Source organism: Diabrotica virgifera, chromosome 2, assembly GCF_917563875.1.
Source record: "Diabrotica virgifera virgifera chromosome 2, PGI_DIABVI_V3a".
NCBI classification, from domain to species: Eukaryota; Metazoa; Arthropoda; class Insecta; order Coleoptera; family Chrysomelidae; genus Diabrotica; species Diabrotica virgifera.
In genome coordinates this window covers 68401530-68421495 of record NC_065444.1, presented here as the reverse complement: position 1 = coordinate 68421495, position 19966 = coordinate 68401530, and the positions used below count along the sequence as shown (strand labels likewise).

The 19966-nt window shown below is 31.6% G+C and overlaps 1 protein-coding gene across 1 annotated transcript in view; it reads left to right on the top strand.

The window, feature by feature from the left end:
* LOC126880061 (doublesex- and mab-3-related transcription factor A2-like) overlaps positions 1-16586 on the top strand; it is a 64633-nt gene extending 48047 nt beyond the window's left edge. Inside the window, exon 4 of the mRNA XM_050643716.1 lies at positions 16009-16586. Coding sequence (XP_050499673.1) covers positions 16009-16333 — 325 coding nt within the window. The 3' untranslated portion in view covers positions 16334-16586. The remainder of the gene's footprint in view (positions 1-16008) is intronic.
* The last annotated feature ends 3380 nt before the right edge of the window (positions 16587-19966 follow it).

Genomic DNA, 19966 nt, shown 5'->3' with positions numbered 1-19966 from the left:
GAAGTCTAGGTGTGGCACCAATTGATGCCAAAATGAGAGAGCATAGGTTAAGATGGTTCGGTCATGTTCAACGTCGAGACGTTAATCACCCAATACGAAGAATAGCTGAAGTGCAGATTCCTGGAAGGAGTAGGAGAGGAAGACCAAAGAAGACCTGGGGGGAGGCGATAAGGCAGGACATGTTGGTAAAGGGGATTAACATTGATATGACCCAAGACAGAATTGTGTGGAGAAATGCAATTAGGGAAGCCGACCCCGCATAGGGATAAGGCAAAGAGAATGATGATGATTAACGCATTCCGCTAATTTATTTTATTATTCTAGATTTTTTTGGTAGGTAACAGTTGGGCAAAGGTCTACTCAAACTTCCTTTTTGAACTTCCGGGTGGAAGACAAATTTTTTTCTTATGTTAATTTTGAGACATCATGTAGGGAGGACGAGATATAGGTATGGTAGTGTGACCAACTTCAATTCAGTCGAATTAGGGACAAGGCATAAAAAAAAAAACCTGAAATCCGGGATTTTGCCATGAAAATCGGGCGATTTTTTTTAATACATATAGAACTTTAATATAATCATTTTATTGATTATTTAACATTTTTATGTTGACAATAATATTCTTGATGGGATTATGCTACAATTGGTTTGTCCACAGTTTTGGTTTTGGTAGAACTATAATACCACGGACGGTTTTTTTCCAAGAATACGGTCTAACAATAAACATCAAGAAGACAAAATTTATAAGCATATCTAAAATGCAAAGAAATAACGAGAATCTCCTCATGAACGGAACCAATGTTGAACGAGTAGACCAAAATGCATATCTTGGAACAATGATCAACTCCACTAATGATTACTTCCAGGAAATTAAAATAGAATAGAAAAAGCTAGAGCTAATTGGCTAGGTGCTACGTTTTCTCGACTTTGTTTTACGGAATGGAAGCTTTAAGCTTGTATACGGCATCATTGAAAAAACTGGAATCATTCGAGATGTGGGTGTATAGAAGAAGTCTGAAAATATCATGGACAGAACACGTCACAAACAAAGAGGTTCTGAGAAAGATGAAGAAAGAAATGGAAGTTTAAATACAATCAAAACCAGAAAATTGGAAGATCTCGGACATATTACACGTGGAGAGAGACACAACTTGCTCCAACTCATTATGCAGGGAAAGATTCAAGGAAAAAAAAAGCATAGGGAGACGCAGAATATCGTTGCTGCGTAACCTGAGAGAGAATGGTATGGATGTACATCAAATGAACTTTTCAGAGCAGCCCTCTCTAAAGTTCGAATAGCTATTATGATGATTACCAACCTCCGTCGCAGAGATGGCACTTGAAGAAGAAGAAGATAATGCCACGATATAAAATACATGCGTTTTGGATGTGGTATTAGTATTCAATTCAATAATTTGATATGAATCCTTAGAAGAATAACATTCAAAATTTCAAAATCGAATTTTACCAAATCGTTGAAAATTCGGATGGCCCAGAAGCCTTGCGCGGGACACCGGGACACGACTTCGTAATTCGGGTCGTGTCTCGGATTTGGTATTGTAGTCTTATGTTTTGTGAACATTTTTTTTTCTGAATGTCCCTGATATCTTTAGAAACAAACAAAATATACGCTTTTATTCTTTAGCATGACGTATTTTGACTAAAAAAAACTAAATGATCATTAATGCATATAACATTAACAATCCTGGTCGACACCTTAAGAGATATTTATCGAAGTAAACGGTATGCACAGTGAAACATAACAGAGACGATATTTTTTAATGGAGGCTCTGTGCTATTTAGGGGTGGAATTTACTTGAGAGTAACTACGAATTTGGTGTTTACGCGGACGCTCTTTAAATAGCGCGAGGTACATTGCGCAGATTTTCTTTCTTTGAACACTTTGTCCTTTTCGCACGATAATTATGAAATAAATTCATCTTAAAGTATGATAAGACGTGGAATCCTCATGTATCGCATGTCTTCAGCTAAAACACTTATTATAGAATCAAGCCGACTAGTTTCTTTGTTTTAAAGATATCAGAGAAACTAAAAAAATAAAATGTTCACAAAATATGACATTACAACATTATTTCGATGTATACCCACCTTTGTACCATTTTCGTGGACAAGAAAAAAACAAGATATAAGACTATAATACGATTTCGATATCTACTCACACTTCTACCTTGTCCTCCCTACAGGGTGTCTCAAACTTAACAGAAAAGCATTTCTTTTCTTCCACCCGGTATTTCCACCCATCAAAGTACAAAATAGAAGTTTGAGTAAACATTTGCCAAAGTTTGTATGTGTAAATACCAAAGGAAAATCTATACCCCAGGCTGTGGGTGAAAAAACGTGATATAATTCAGGAATTTTTGAAACCTATCAGGTGTTGTAAAGGACGATGCCAGGAATAACTTCTACTAAAATGTGACCAAAAATATTGTGAGCTTTTTTTGTTATTGCGATTTTCATTTGTTAAATTTGCAATTTTTAAAGATTTTTAAATTTGCAGCTTAGGATATTGATTCTAGAGAAAAACTTTTTAATAGAAAGTTGTAGTAAATTAAAAAACCTACAATACGAGCTATGGTAAGTTTAATTTCGTTTATTGGTTATTGCAAAACAGCCCGCGAAATGTCCAAAGTGGCCGTTTTTTACAATTGCGTTATTTATTGTACAAATAATTTTTTTTATTTTTCTAAAGCTTTAAAATGAAGATCTTTCAATTCCAAACATAAAAAAATATTGTAAAGCCGGGTTAACGAATTTGTTGCTTAGATATTATAAATTGTTTATCCCAAGAGGTCAAATGTCGAAGGCTATAACTTTTTGAAAAAAAATTATTTTTTCTGAAGACAGAACGATGATTTATAAAAAAAATTAAAAATTTTTACGACCAACTGAAGCCGAGCTAAATGTTGGGTTTGAAAATAAGGGGGCAATTTCGTTAAAATTATTTGGAGCTAAAGCGGCCCTGTACATCCTATGCGTTTCTAACTTACATATTATTGTTGCTAATGACGAAACGAAGATTTATAAAAAAATAAAAATTTTCTACAACTAACTGAAGCCGAGATAATTGTTTCTTTTTTCTTAAATCGTAGTGCCTTTATTTAAAACAATCAAGAAATTATTTTACAGTCATTGACTAAAGAAAGACATATATTATCTCAAAATAAAAATTATTATTAAATATAGTTACATATAATTGTTAAAAATTATTTTTAAAATCGGTGCTTTTGCGAGCGGCCGAATTTTGCAAATCGCCCGGCTCGCTTCAAATCCGGCGCTCGGAAAATTTTTACGTAACTTGTATTCAATTTTGACCGAAAACAATTTATTAATATTACCATTTAGTCCAGAAAGCCACTGCGCATCCGCTAGGAAAAATATTCTAATTCGGATTTTTTGCATAATCTTACTCAAAAAGGACCCCTTTTAACAAATTTGCATGTTGCCAGGACCAAAAGTTGGTCAAAAATTTTTTAAAAGTTTTTTTTTGTTTTTTTCCTAAAATAATTTTTTTTGCATGGAACAAAATTTTTTTAGGTTTTTTGGATCATTTCAAACAGAAAAGGTCTTTAGTGACTTTTCTCTAAAGTTGATAGTTTTTGACATATAAGAGATTAAAAATTGAAAAATTGCGAAATCGGCCATTTTTAACCCTCAAAAACTATGTGAAAAACTGAAAATTTTAATGTTGCCAAGGTAAGTAGATATTCCTTAAACATCGATTGATGAAATCCCGAAGAGTTTTTTGCAATACAATATTCAAAACTCCTTTGTTTTTTAATTTCTAATCAAGCGTGCGCAACACTATTTTCCACCGACAGTATGGTGCAAACGAAAGGAATAAATTCGTTATTTAGTAAACCGGCAACTTTAAGGAAAAATCCCAAAACAGGTCGGTTTTTATTTTTAAGTTATGATATTGTGGCATATATAGTATACTAGTGACGTCATTCATCTGGGCGTGATGACGTAATCGATGATTTTTTTAAATGAGAATATGGGTCGTGTGCTGGCTCATTTGAAAGGTTCTTCAATTCTCTATTCAGTAATATAAACATGTACATAATTGTTTATACAGGGTGTCCAAAAACATTTCATTAAATTAAATCATTTGGAAAATTGACAAAAAAATTAAATTATTGTACACCCTGTATAAATAATTATGTAAATGTTTATATTACTGAATAGAGAATTGAAGAACCTTTCAAATAAGCTAGCACACAACCCCTATTCTCATTTAAAAAAAATCATCGATTACGTCATCACGCCCAGATGGATGACGTCACTAATATACCATATATGTCACAATATCATAACTTAAAAATTAAAATCGACTTGTTTCGGGATTTTTCCCTTAAGTCGCCGGTTTACGAAATAACGAATTTATTCCTTTCATTTGCATCATACTGCATACACATGCAACGGTGGAAAATAGTTTCGCGCACGCTTGATTAACAATTAAAAATCAAAGGAGTTTTGAATACTGTACTGCAAAAAACTCTTTGGGATTTCATCAATCGATGTTTAAAGAATATCTACCTAGCTTGGCAACATTCAAATTTTCAGTTTTTCACATAGTTTTTGAGGGTTAAAAATGGCCGATTTCGCAATTTTTCAATTTTTAATCGCTTATATGTCAAAAACTATTAACTTTAGAGAAAAGTCACTAAAGACCTTTTCTGTTTAAAATGATCCAAAAAACCTAAAAAAATTTTGTTCCATGCAAAAAAAATGATTTTAGGAAAAAAACAAGAAAAAAACGTTTAAAAAATTTTTGACCAACTTTTGATCCTGGCAACATGCAAATTTGTTAAAAGGGGTCCTTTTTGAGTAAGATTGTGCAAAAAATCCGAATTAGAATATTTTTCCTAGCGGATGCGCAGTGGCTTTCTGGACTAATTATAATATACAGTCTATTTACGACTGTACTTGTTTTTCTTGATAAACTTTTATATGTGAAATCTCATTTCTGGAGAAATAATATTACAAAAATGATACATGTATATGAAATATAACCATTGATTAATAAATATAAATAACCCTATATTTATTAATCAATGATATAACTATAAATTTAATTTTTTCATTGTTATATAAATATAATAATAATAATATTACTTCTTATTAGACAATTTAAATTTTTTCTTCTTGTAGTGACTATCCGTTTTGGATGTTCCCGACCATCATGGCAATTTGGCAAACCCCATTTGGAAACTGAGAACCAGGAAGGCGAAGGATTACATTGCTAGAAAATTTACGTACGTCGTTCAACACAACAACTACAAATCTTTTTAGAGCAGCAGTACCGATTTAGTGAACAAGTACAGATTGCCATGATGGTCGCCAACATCCAAAACGGATAGTCACTACAAGAAGAAAAAGTTTTATATTGTATAATAAGAAGTACCATTATTATTATTATATTTATAAAACAATGAAAAAATTTAAAATATAGTTATATATTTCATATAATGTATCATTTTTGTAATATTATTTCTTCAGAAATGAGATTTCACATATAAAAGTTTATCAAGAAAAACAAATACAGTGGTAAATAGACTGTATTTATTATAATGGTAATATTATTAAATTGTTTTCGGTCAAAATTTAATACAAGTTACGTAAAAATTTTCCGAGCGCTCGGATTTGAAGCGAGCCGGGCGATTTGCAAAATTCGGCCGCTCGCAAAAGCACCGATTTTAAAAATAAATTTTAATAATTAAATGTAACTATATTTTATAATAATTTTTATTTGAAGATAATATAAGTCTTTCTTTAGTCAATGACTGTAAAATAATTTTTTAATTGTTATAAATAAAGGCACTACGATTTAAGAAAAAAGAAACAATTATCTCGGCTTCAGTTGGTTGTAGAAAATTTTTATTTTTTTATAAATCTTCGTTTCGTCTTCAGCAACGAAAATCTGTAAGTTAGAAACTCAGGGATAGGATGTACAGGGCGGCTTCAGCTCTAAATGTTTATAACGAAATTTGCCCCCTTATTTTCAAACCCAACATTTAGCTCGGCTTCAGTTGGTCGTAGAAATTTTTAATTTCTTTATAAATCTTCGATTCGTCTTCAGGAACAATAATCTGTAAGTTAAAAACTTATAGGATGTAGAGGGCCGCTTCAGCTCTAAATGTTTATAGCGAAATTTGCCCCCTTATTTTCAAACCCAAAAATTAGAGGTTTAAAAATGTCTTACGCATTTATTTATATCAGAATATGAAAATATAACTCTTTAGAAGGAGACTGGATGTTTCATCAACTCTCTACGATTTTTTTTCAAAAAGTTATAGCCTTCGACATTTGACCTCTTGGGATAAACAATTTATAATATCTAAGCAACAAATTTTTTAATCCGGTCTTACAATTTTTTTTTATATTTGGAATGGAAAGGTCTTTATTTTAAAGCTTTAAAAAATAAAAAAAAAATTATTTGTACAATAAATAACGCAATTGTAAAAACGGCCATTTTGGACCTTTCGCAGGCTGTTTTGCAATAACCAATAAACGAAATTAAACTTACCGTAGCTCAAATTGTAGGTTTTTTAATTTACTACAACTTTCTATTAAAAAGTTTTTCTCTAGGATCAATATCCTAATCAAGTATATTCAAATGGAAAATAAGCCACAATTTTACCTAAAAATGATTTTATTAACGTTTCGACGCCCAAGTCGGGTGTCGTTGTCAAAATACAAAATAATACTAAATAAACAAAAATGGTGTTGCTTAGTAAAAAATTCTTCTAATAATTTATTTAATCTGACTCATTTATATCGGCAATTCAGACATGTATTATACATTTTAAAGTAGACGAATTTTTTTATATAATAGATTTTTTCCTGGTTTTCCCTCGTGATTTACTATGGAATCTCTAACGCGAGAATTTCAGTGCCACCGTTGCATTTGGTTGTCTTTTTAAAGACAGATCACATGCTATGATTTTTTGTGGCGGATATTCTTGAGTTGGGATTGATTTCATGTAATCGAATGAACTATCTTTTAGTAAAGTCGTCCCAGGAACGCAACTCATCAATATTGGCAATATCATTTTAAAGTCGTCTACTTTAAAATGTATAATACATGTCTGAATTGCCGATATAAATGAGTCAGATTAAATAAATTATTAGAAGAATTTTTTACTAAGCAACACCATTTTTGTTTATTTAGTATTATTTTGTATTTTGACAACGACACCCGACTTGGGCGTCGAAACGTTAATAAAATCATTTTTAGGTAAAATTGTGGCTTATTTCCCATTTGAATATATTTGATTATAAAAATGCCACAAGAAAATAGCTTCAGAACAACATCAATATCCTAAGCTGCAAAATTAAAAATCTTTAAAAATTGCAAATTTAACAAATGAAAATCGCAATAACAAAAAAAGCTCATAATATTTTTGGTCACATTTTAGTAGAAGTTATTTCTGGCATCGTCCTTTACAACACCTGATAGGTTTCAAAAATTCCTGAATTATATCCTGAAATCGACCTATTTTTCACCCACAGCCTGGAGTACCAAAATAATAAAAAAAATTAGCAGAATGCGTTCATCTGTTCATGAAAAAATCAACTATGAAAATGAGCATAGTTTTAGGTGATATGTGACTTTTGAAACTGTGTTTATAGTAGGGGATTAAAGTATGCTACATGCACATTCACTCGAGCGCTTTGGGGACCTATTGGGTTGTGAAGAGTAGGCTCTAAAACCAAAAAAAAATAAGTAAAGTTTTTCATTTTAGTGGGGACTTTCCATTTTTAATTTAATTTTCCATTTCCAACAATCGTTTTTCCGATTATAGCGCCATCTATCCATAATTCGAAAAAAATGTGTCAAATAAAAGTTACTTATTTTTACGTAAGGAATCCTAATCTGCAATAAAAAATGGGGCCTCTTATTTAAAATTTTAAAGTAACCCCCACCCCACATCCGTGGGGGGTGGTGTTTGGTGCCATTCGATAGATTTTTTGAACATATTGAATTAGTGTATTTTCCAGTTTTTCGATCTGATATTCATTTCGCGAAATATCGCGGGATTCGTATTTAAAATTTTAAATTTACCCCTTACCCCTCTTCGTGGGCGGTCGTGTTTGGTACACTCGATAGATTTTTAACAAATATTAAGCACGTATTTTTTAGTTTTTAGATCTATCGCTCATTTCGCGAAATATTCGCTTTTTTCTTGTGAATCTTTGTGACTCACCCATTTCCTTACGCCCCGCCCAAATCGTCAGATTTTTGAACTATACACTGTTTTGTATGTACTTAACTTACCTTATCTTAATCTGACGATTTCGAGTTTTTCTAAGGATAGATTTTTTTTTCGGGCCCCCCTTAACGAACTCCCCTGTGTTTAGAGCCAATATATGGTAGAGGTACATCTACAGGGTACCAGGGTTCTCCCCATATGATAATCTGACGCGCTCGAGTTACTGCAAAAATTCCTGCTTGTGCTCCCCTACCATTATAATTATAGCATTACGCTATAATTACTATTTCTGCTAATTTTACTTTTTCTTAATTTTTAATTATTATTTCTCAAAATCGAAACGACGTTAGACATTCAAAATTCACATGTAAATAAAAACGGAATGTATCCTTGACCATCTGTTTTTAGTTTGTGCGGTTTAACAAACTCAACCCTCATAAATTAAGTACTATATCAGACAATTGTGTCAACAACTCACTAATGCATTCAAGGGCGTTTTCTTAAAACTGCAAAAGTATACGCCAGACCTAAATGATTTATTGTCATCTGATCAGAGGGACGAAACATCAACAGATTATCGTTGTGGTTTTCTTTTCAGTCACGACACAGCTGGTGAACGATACACACACCAAACGTCGGCCCTTTTCCGAAACCAAGAGCAATACCTTTTGTTCCCAAAATAAATAAAATATTTACCGTTCGTTTTGTTACATTCATTTCAATAATTAATTCCGTCAACATCACAACCGGAATATAATAAAATCCAAAGCATAAACAGATAATACACGTACTAAACTCATTATATTTTATCAAAAAACTGAAAAAAGAATTAGTTATTTTATTGAAAAACCATTTAAATAAGATTAGGTAAAGTGTTACTCGTGCTTTTATTGTCCTATAATCTAGGTATTCAAGATCGGAAAAATGCAGCATTTAACTAGACGCAGTTTTAGGGAAGAGATAAATCCTTGCTTATGAGGAGCTTTTTCATATTGTTAAATGCTGCTCTAGCTCGTTCTATTCTCGCCTTAATTTCTGTGGCCTGTTCCCATTTTGCATTTAGGTTGGTGCCAAGGTATACATAAGATTCTACATGGTCAACTAGTACGTTGTTTATACGTAACTATCGAGCACATTGTTGTTTTTTGCTTATCAGCATCCATTTTGTCTTCTTGAAGTTGAGGCTCAGATCGTATTCATCACTAACTGAATTAACCCTTTCCATTGCATGTTGTAATTAATCTATGCTACTAGCAAAGATCACCGTCACCATCGGCATATCTTATATTATTGGTTAGCTCACCTTTTATTTTTATGACCTCATTTGCATTTTCCATACATTCTTTAAATGTTTCCCCGGAATAAATATTTAATAGGACTGGGGATAAGATACACTCCTGCCGGACACCTCTTTTGATCTCCACACTTTCAGTAAGTTCGTTGTCCATTTTTGTTCTTGCTATTTGACCCCAGTATAGGTTTGCTACAATCCGAATATCCTTGTCGTTAATACCTGTCTTTCGCGGAATATTTATTAATTGTTCATGATTGACATTGTCAAATTCTTTTCTAAAATCTACAAAGCACAAATACACATCCTTATGTGCTTTCCGAAAGCCAAAATACGATCTATCAATATTTGACTCACATTTATCATCATGATACAATAACCCAAGATACGACACGCAGCGTTTCTAATTTCGTTCAGGTCGCGCATGACGTCACGTTGTGAGTAGATCCTTTACATTTGGAATGCATTGCCATTATGATTTGGGGATTTTAGCTTTTAATATCAGTTGTGAAATTTTCGAGAAGTGCTGTTTTGTTTAGTATGATTAAATATAATTATTGACAACATAATGTAATAATAGAAATCAATTACAAACATGATTTTTTATTATTAGGCAATTTTATTATTATTGCCTTATTATTAGGCAAGATACGTCTCATTACGTATATATTATACTGTTTAATACACAGCGTTGCTCTCTCTCTACTGTTGTTCTGAAGCTATTTTTCTGTGGCATTTTTGTAATTAACTATTTTTAATGGGAAATAAGCCACAATTTTACAAAATAAATTATTTTATTAACGTTTCGACGTCCAAATCGGGTGCCGTTCTCAAAATACAAAAAATATTAATGAATTAAACAAAAATGTTGTTGCTTAGTAAAAAATTATTCTAATAATTTATTTAATCTGACTCATTTATATCGGCAATTCAGACATAATATACTATACATTTTAAAGTAGAAGACTTTAAAATAGTATTGCCAATTTTTCATTCGATTACATGAAATCAACCCCAACTTAAGAATATCCGTCACAAAAAAAATCACAGCATGTGATCTGTCTTTAAAAATACAACCACAAGCAACGGTGACAGTAAAATTCTCGCATTAGAGATTCCATAGTAAATCACGAGTGAAAACCAGGAAAAAACCTAGTAATACTATCATGACATCGTAAGTATTAGGTCTTACTATTATTATTGTAAGTATTATATTAGAATCTGGTATTAGTTTTGAGAGTAAACTAAAGTAAGACCTAATACTGACGATGTCGGGATGGTATCACGAGGTTTTTTCCTGGTTTTCCCTCGTGCTTTACTGTGGAATCTCTAACGCGAGAATTTTACCGTCACCGTTGCATGTGGTTGTATCTTTAAAGACAGATCACATGCTATGATTTTTTTTGTGACGGATATTCTTGAGTTGGGGTTGATTTCATGTAATCGAATGAACAATTGGCAATATCATTTTAAAGTCTTCTACTTTAAAATGTATAATATATTATGTCTGAATTGCCGATATAAATGAGTCAGATTAAATAAATTATTAGAAGAATTTTTTACTAAGCAACAACATTTTTGTTTAATTCATTAATATTTTTTATATTTTGACAACGGCATCCGATTTGGACGTCGAAACGTTAATAGAATCATTTTTTACTAAAATTGTGGCTTATTTCCCATTAAAAATAGATAGTTGCTCTCTACCAGAATCCACTTTGCCTTTTCCCGCTTTGGCTAAATTTTGGGATGGAATAGCTTTTTTTTAAGACATTGAAAATTTTTAGAAGAATATCCAAGCAGCTCGTGTTTTAGATTGCGTTCATAATCGTCGCTGTTACAATGTGTTGAACAGATATGAGCGTTGTTAACGTTAAAGTTGTCTGCACGTTTACGTTTACATAATTGTTTCCACACACATCGCACTTTTTTGTCTTTTGGGAATCTAAAGAACTTGATATTCGTATCGAAACCTTGTTATTGATTGTTCACATTACAACCAAATACGGCACACTTCATTTTTAATAAAAGTTTAACAAATTATAAGTAAAATTCACCTTAAACAAAAAACTAAACACCGTTTACTATACGACCACACTGAATTTAATGCTGTTCTACTCACAGAGTGACGTAGCTACGTAAACCCCGCCCACCGACTCCATGTCGTATCTTCAGTTATTGTATCATGATTGATCATATTATATTCTTCTATGAATAATCTTGGTGAACGCTTTGTGATATGATTGATCAAGCTTATAAGTCGGTCATCACAGAGCTGGGCATTTGGTTTCTTCGGGATTTTAATAAATGTCGACTGCAACCGTTTCTCTGCGATTTTACCTCTATTATACAGGGTGTAACAAAAATGCAGGTCATAAAATAAATCACGTATTCTGGGATCAAAAATTGTTCGATTGAATCTAACTTACCTTAGTACAAATGTGCACATAAAAAAGTTACAGCCCTTTGAAGTTACAAAATGAAAATCGATTTTTTACAATATATTGAAAACTATTAGAAATTTTTTATTGAAAATGGACATGTGGTATTCTTATGGTATGGACATCTAAAAAAAAATAATAACAGTGAAATTTGTACACCCCATAAAAATTTTATGGGGAGTTTGTTCCCTTAAACTCCCCCCAAACTTTAGTGTACTTTCCAATTATATTATTACTGCGGTACCATTAGTTAAACACAATGTTTTTAAATATTTTTTAAGTCTTAGTATTTTTTCGATAAGCAAGTTTTTATCGAGATGCGGCTTCTTTTTTAATATGTAGGTATACATAAAAATTGTATGGGGGTTTTGTTCCCTTAAATGCCCCAAATGTTTGTATACGTTCCAATTAAACTATTATTGTGGTACCACTATTTAAACACAATGTTTTTAAAACTTTTTTGCCTCTTAGTATTTTTTCGATAAACGATTTTTTATCGAGATATTAATATATTTCAAAATATACCTAAAAAATGTAAATTCACAATCAATTTTCATATTATTACCAGGTCTCTTAAAATCTTACCATGTGAAAATGTGTGTTGGATTTTACAAATGTTCAAAATATCTCGATAAAAACTGACTTATGGAAAAATTACAAAGAGACAAAAAAGTTTTAAAAACATCTTGCGTAACTATAATATAATGCTACCACAATAATAATTTAATTGGAACGTACACAAATATTTGGGAGGTTTAAGGAAGCAAAACCCCCATAAAATTTTATGGGGTGCACAAATTTCATTTTTATTTTTTCTTAAAGATGTTCCTGCCATATGAATACCACATGTCCATTGCAATAAAAACTCTCTAATAGTTTTCAATATATTGTAAAAATCGATTTTTATTTTGTAACTTCAAGGGGCTATAACTTTTTTATGTGCACATTCGTACTAAGGTAAGTTAGGTTCAATCGAACTATTTTTGGTCCCAGAACATGTGATTTAATTTACGACCTGTATTTTTGTTAAACCCTGTATATGTTGTTAAAAAGTATAAGTAGATAATCAGGGAATTGTTTGTTTGATTTATAAAGGATCTTTAATATTTCGCAGGGTACATTGTCCGGACCTGCTGCCTTATTGTTTTTTTAGAGCTGCAATGGCACCTTCTGTCTCCGATTTAAGGATAGAAGGTCCTGTTTCTCTTTCTCCATATAGGTGATCATCATTCCTTTCCGATGCAAATGTTTTTTCTATATAGGATTTCCATGTTTCAAAGATCCTTGATGGCTCCGCGATAAGATTTCCATGGCTATCTTTTGTGCTGTTGGGTGACTTATGGAATTTCTTCTTGTTTGTCCTTGATTTTATTTTTTTTTTGTGCATATTGTAACTGTCATATTTACGTTCTTATTGTTATATTTCCCTGCATTCGTTGGAAAACCATTTTTCTTTGGCTTTTCGAATTTTTGGGCTTATGATTTTGTAGATCTGCTGGTATTTTTCTGCATTTTCATTCTTGAATTTACGTCCTTCATCCATCATATCCATTATCTCATCCGACTGTCTTCTTCTTTCTTCTTCTGCCTGCCACGCTTTAATAGACTCGCGCATGTTGTTTGGATTGCTTCCCTCGATTTGTCCCATCTCTCTATGATGTCCGACGTGTACTGCTTTATATCCCTTATTAGTTATGTACTTTAAAATCTTAAACAGAGCCCCCATTTTTTATTGCAGATTTGGATTCCTTACGTAAAAATAAGTAACTTTTATTCGATACATTTTTTGGACTTATGGATAGATGGCGCTACAATCGAAAAAAAGCGCTTGTTGGAAATTAAAAATTAAATAAAAAAATAGGAAGTCGTCACAAAAATGTAAAACTTAACTTAACTTTTTTGGTTTTAGGACCTAATTTTCACAACCCAATAGGTTCCCATAACGCTCGAGTAACTGCAAATTTAGCATACTTGCCTCCCCTGCTATAATTTACTATTGTATTTTTCATGCTGCACATAGTATGATTCCTTGGCTGACGAGTTTCTAGCGATAATCCAAAACAGTCGTATATTCGTGAAATATACTTTACATTCATACTTACCCTGTCTTTGAAAACGTATCCATTACACCACAAAATAGTTTAGTTGTTAATCTTCTCTAATATATCTCTTTACTATTAGTTATTAATAGTCCAGGAACCGAAGCTTTTCACCTCGCAATTTTTACAGAATTGATCAATTTGCTTGAAAATTTGAGAATAAGTAGTGGATAGTCCAAGGATCAAAATCTATATGATACCGAAAGGCGCTTTTACCATGGGGGTGGTTGCCACCTCATCTTCGGGGATGGAAATTTTTTATTATATTTTGACCGCAAAAGTTGATGAAAATATTCATTCTAAGCAAAAAATTTTCTATACATTTTTTTGAGAAAATGAATAGTTTTCGAATTATGCGCTAGGGAAAGTGTTAGTTTTTTATCGAAAAATTAATGTTTTTCGATAATACTCATTTACGATTTACTCAATTTTTGCCGTAGAAAAATTTTTTTAAACCAAGTTCTTCAGAATTAAATAACCTACAATTCCATATTTAAACATTTTTTCCTATCTCTGATGCTAATCTTTCTATTCTGAAGAAAATGGCATTTTTACCAAACTACTAAAATTCGTTATTCGTTTTAACTCAATTTTTTTAAAAACTAATCATTCTAAGCCAGTCAAACTTCTAGCATCTATTAATAATACATAAAGAAGAATGAATAAGGCAATTACTAAAAGCATCGCTAACTAACATTATTATGCTTCCAGTTGGATTTCTCCTTTTTTTTTCAAAAAAAATATATTGATTTTTTAACCGTAACTTTTTTATTTTTTATCTTATAAAGTTTGGTAAAAAAGAATTCTGTAGGTTTTTACAAGATCTATAAGTCTATTAATATTAAATCTTTTTAAAATCCTCAGTCGCAAAAAGAGGTAACTTTGAAAAGGTTGGTAAAGGTGGTTTTTGCATGTTATTAAAAGTTTTAATTGTCAATAGCTCACCCAATTTTTACAGTAGAAAAAATTTTTGCAAACCAAGTTCTTGGGAATTAAATAGTCTACAATTTCACATTTAAACATTTTTTCGTATCTCTGATGCTAATCTTTCTGTTCTGAAGAAAATCTATTTTTTTCAAACTACAAAAATTCGTTATTCGCATTTAACTCCGTTTTTTTTAAACTAATTATTCTAAGCCGGTCAAACTTCTAAAACCAATCAACAATACATAAATAAAGAAGAACAAATAATGACAATTACAAATGACCAAATTTGAATTAGGGTGGTGATTAGGAGGTTGCTTCCGATCACTTTTTCGTTGAAAAAAAAATAGGGACTGACATTATTTTTATTATAAGTCACTTAATTTTTGAGCTAGAGACTTTTTTTTATTTTTAGTGATAGATATTTTTAAATACTTTAAATTCGTTTGAACAAGTTAACCTCGAAAAATGGATAGTTTTCCCTTCTTTTGACTTTGAAAATACAATATTTAGCATTTGACGTAGAAGAGCTAATCTATAATAAAGTGTAGCTCAATTACTATTGGTCTTAAAGAAAATTAAAAAAAAAGGTTTTGTTTATTTTTTTAAAAGATACATTTTTGTTACGTAAAGTTGTTTTGATAAAACGAAAACTTTTCTAGTTAGCAGAAAACTTATTAAAAACATTGATTTTTTCGATATAAAACTAATACTCTCGATAGCGAATAAATCGAAAACTATTAATTTTATCAAAAAAATTTATAGAACGTTTTTTGCTTAGAATGAATGTTTTTACCAACTTTTGCGGTCAAAATATAATCAAAAATTTCCACCCCCGAGATGGGGTGGCAACCACCCCCATGGTAAAAGCGCCTTTCGGCATCATATAGATTTTGATTCTTGGACTATCCACTACTTATTCTCAAATTTTAAAGCAAATCGATCCATTCTGTAAAAATTGCGAGGTTTTGTCCTATTTTAAGCTTCATTACTTGGACTATAATTATTTTATTTATTTTAGATGCAACCATGACCTCCGAAAAGCAATAGAACACGTCAACATAAACAACAACCAAGAGTCAACGGATTCCCAACCTTCAAACGAGGAATCCGCCTCAGCTTTTCGTCCAGTGAACAACGCAATGAAGTCCGGTAAACCATACGTCGTGCCCCACTCCGGCAGCTTTTCCTTGATTCCAAATAAGACTTTTAGTTTATATCCTTTTTGGCCTTTATTTAATTACCAACTTCCACAGCCTATATTACCCAGTCCAGTTTTGGTTCAGGGGATTTGCGAGTGCGATCAGTGTAGGGCTTCTACAAGAGTGAATGTGGGTCCAGGTTGAGCTTTCATGGCAATGTTGAAATAAAATACATACATAGAAGTTACCTTTAAGTGTAGGTTTATTCATAAATACTACTTTTCATGTTGGTCATGTAATGTAAGACCAATAGAGATAAATTATGCATCACTATTATTGTAGTAACTTTGTTTATCTTTACATTTTTATTAATTGCCCTAAGATACAAAGAATGGGGTTATACATACCAGCTTTTCATCTTTTTAGAAGCTTTAAAATATATCTTCCGTCGACCGTCCATTTATGATCAATTTTAACATCCTTAAAATCATTGATTAATGACCCCATGGGTGATTTTCTATTAATGAACGATTTCATTATAGGAAACACAACATACATTCCTTGCATAAATTAATTAAACGCTCTGTGATTGGCAGTGACCTGTGATGTAGGCAACCAAACATATACCTATTTATATTCCCACTAAAAAATTTAAAATCAAGTAGCCGCTGTTAGTACTATCTGTCATTGTATGTCATTATTTACTTTATTGTTTAAAATTCTGTGTATTTGAAAAATCAAAAGATGGATATTGACGAAGAGTTTAATTTAACTCCACCAGAAGTGGCAGAAACTGCAAATGAAATATCTTTAAGTTTACTGCCTGAAAAAAAGCAGAGTGTTGTACGAAAAAACATACGCTGAATTTATTGCATGGTGTGACGAGAGAAAAATAATACGATATTCAGAATCTGTATTGTTGACATACTTTTCAAACATTGCCGAGAAAGGACTAATCGCAAGTTTGTGGCCCAAATATTCGATGCTAAAATCAACCTTAAGTTTAATAAGCAAACATTGATATATCTAAATATAATAAGTTAATTATGTTTATCAAGAAAAAAAGAACAGGTTATGTACCAAAGAAATCTAAAACACTTGAAAAAAAACAAGTCCAGAAATTCATCTGATGCTCCTAACGACGTGTTTCAAATGATAAAGGTAAACCAGTATAATAATATTAAGTTTATATATTTAATACTCGTATTTCATAACATTTCATTTTGTAGGTTGTATTGATTTTCGGAGTGGCTAGTGCGTTAAGAAAGGACGAACTATTGAAATTAGAAACAAATAACGTTCAAGACTTGGGGTCAAAGTTTCTTGTCACAATAAAAGCATCAAAAACACACACAAATAGAATATTTACGTAGTAGATAACGAAGCAAATACCATTCTCAATGCGATCAAAAACTATATTTCTTTAAGACCGGCACACACACACACACACCACATAAACGATTTTTCATTTTTTATAAAAATAACAAATGTTCCACACAGCCAGTTGGCATAAATACGTTTTCCAAAATTCCTTCCGTTATTGCTAAATTCTTGAAATTAGAGCACCCGTATCTCTACACTGGGCATTGTTTTAGACGTTCCTCTGCCTCAATACTGTGTGACAGTGGTGCAGACTTTTCAGCTATTAAAAGACTAGTTGGCTGGAAATCGACTGCTGTAGCAAAAGGTTATATAGATAGTTCTATGCAGAATAAACTTGAGACGGCTGAAAAACTCTTGGGACAAAATACCACTAAACCGTGTCAAAGTACTTCCTTCAGCACCACCGCTTCTTCTTCTATCACAGAATTTACAGAAGTCCAAGAAAACTTAAATAAACATTTGTCAAAATGCAATAAAGCAGATAATCATTTATCAATACCTTCCTTTAATTTCAGTAATTGTACTATTTCGAATATTAATGTTTACAATAATAAAACTACCACTAAGGAAAATTAAACTTTGAATAAAGTTAATGAAAGCTGAAAAAATTCTTGTTTATCGTTAAGTAAATAAAAATTTAAACTAAGATATCTTTATTTCTGAAAAGTACGGGCGACGAAAAAGTTTTGTAACGAACTCGTGAATTAAAATGGCGATTAACAATCTCGAACATTAACGCGATCGCTCCGCTCAGGCGTTAAAATATCTCAATTGTTAATCGCCCTTATTAATACACTTGTGGGTTAAATAACGATTAGAATATGTTTAATACTCATACTTTAGTTTATTTGCTTCATGTTTTTGTGGGTTAGAAATATCCATGATACTTCAAGACTATCGATCTAAAAATATTGATGGGGTCATTTTGTTTTTGTGATTCATTGTTTTATTTGTTGGATAGTAGCTATAAATACATTCTTTATTTATATTTGACCATTTTGATCATTATCTTTGATCATATTATGCTGTCATCATTATTATTATTATGCTATATTATTCTTGATCGACCTGTTTATTACTTGCATGTCTGCCTTCGGTGTCTTCACCTTCAACTCTGAGATAGGCTTTAGGTTAAAGGAAAATACACCAAATATGTGGAAAACATGCATAGAGTGAGGCAAGGCTGTATTTTGTCCCGTCTAATCTTCAATATGTGATCTAAAAGAATATTTATCAAAGCTTTGGACGAAACTGAAAAATCCACAAGGAAAAAGTTTCCTGTAGTTGGCTGTAAACTATATAATACAAAACACGACTAAAATCCTTTATAAAAGGTATATTTTCAAAAATCCCTAAAAAGGGCTACATCACAGAACTAGTTTTCGATTGGATGACCAATCATCATCAGTGCTTACCTAAAATGAATATACCCTGATATATGATATGATAATGCAAAGTTTTTAAATTTTGACTACGGTTTTAAGAAAAGTTGTAGGTTATACTAACGTGATCTAACATGCTAACCACCAAAATACAATATTATAAAAATATATGGGTAAAAACCCTTTAAAAGTGATCCGTCATGGAAGCAAAGATGAAATATGTGAACTTAAACATGGATGTTCAAAATATTTCATGTAATATGCTCTAGGTACCATCTGAGCTCTAAATCAACTTGTTCACATGTTGATTGTATGATGGTAAGTGTGACGATGATATCGGGACTCTTGAACGATGACATGACAGAAGTGACAGTTCCACAGGAAGTTGAAAAATTAACCTGTCAGTTTTGAAGACTTTGGTGTAAAACTTGTTAAATTAAGGGCCGGTTGTTCGAACGCTAATCAACAATGATCATTATCAAATATTAATTACTGTCACCAACTGTCAATGTCTACTTTGTTTGGGTTGCTGAAAACATAATTGATTACAATTATGAAATTACTAAATTATGTTAATAATTGTTATGTTAATTGATTAACTAATCTCATAATTATAATCAATTATGTTTTCAGCAACCCAATAAAAGTTGACATTGACAGTTGTGGTGACAGTAATTAAATATTTGATAGTGATCATTGTTGATTAGCTTTCGAACAACCGGCCCTACGAGCTTTAAATCAACACAAAATTGCTTTTATAAATCTTGGGTCTATTGACAATAGGGTTTGATATTATTGATTTTAGTTTTCGATTAATTTTTATGTAATGTGGTTTACCTACCACCTCCATTGACAACACACGTGAATACTTTTTTGACTACAACATCTAGTTTATTTTATTTTAATTAATTATTCATTACAGTGGAGTGACTGTTGTTACTTTTCTTAATTTAACAAGCTTTACACTAGGGTCTTCAAAACTAACAGGTTAATTTTTCAACTTCCTGTGGAACTGTTACTTCTGTCATGTCATCGTTCAAGAGTCCCGATATCATCGTCGCTTGCCACCTTA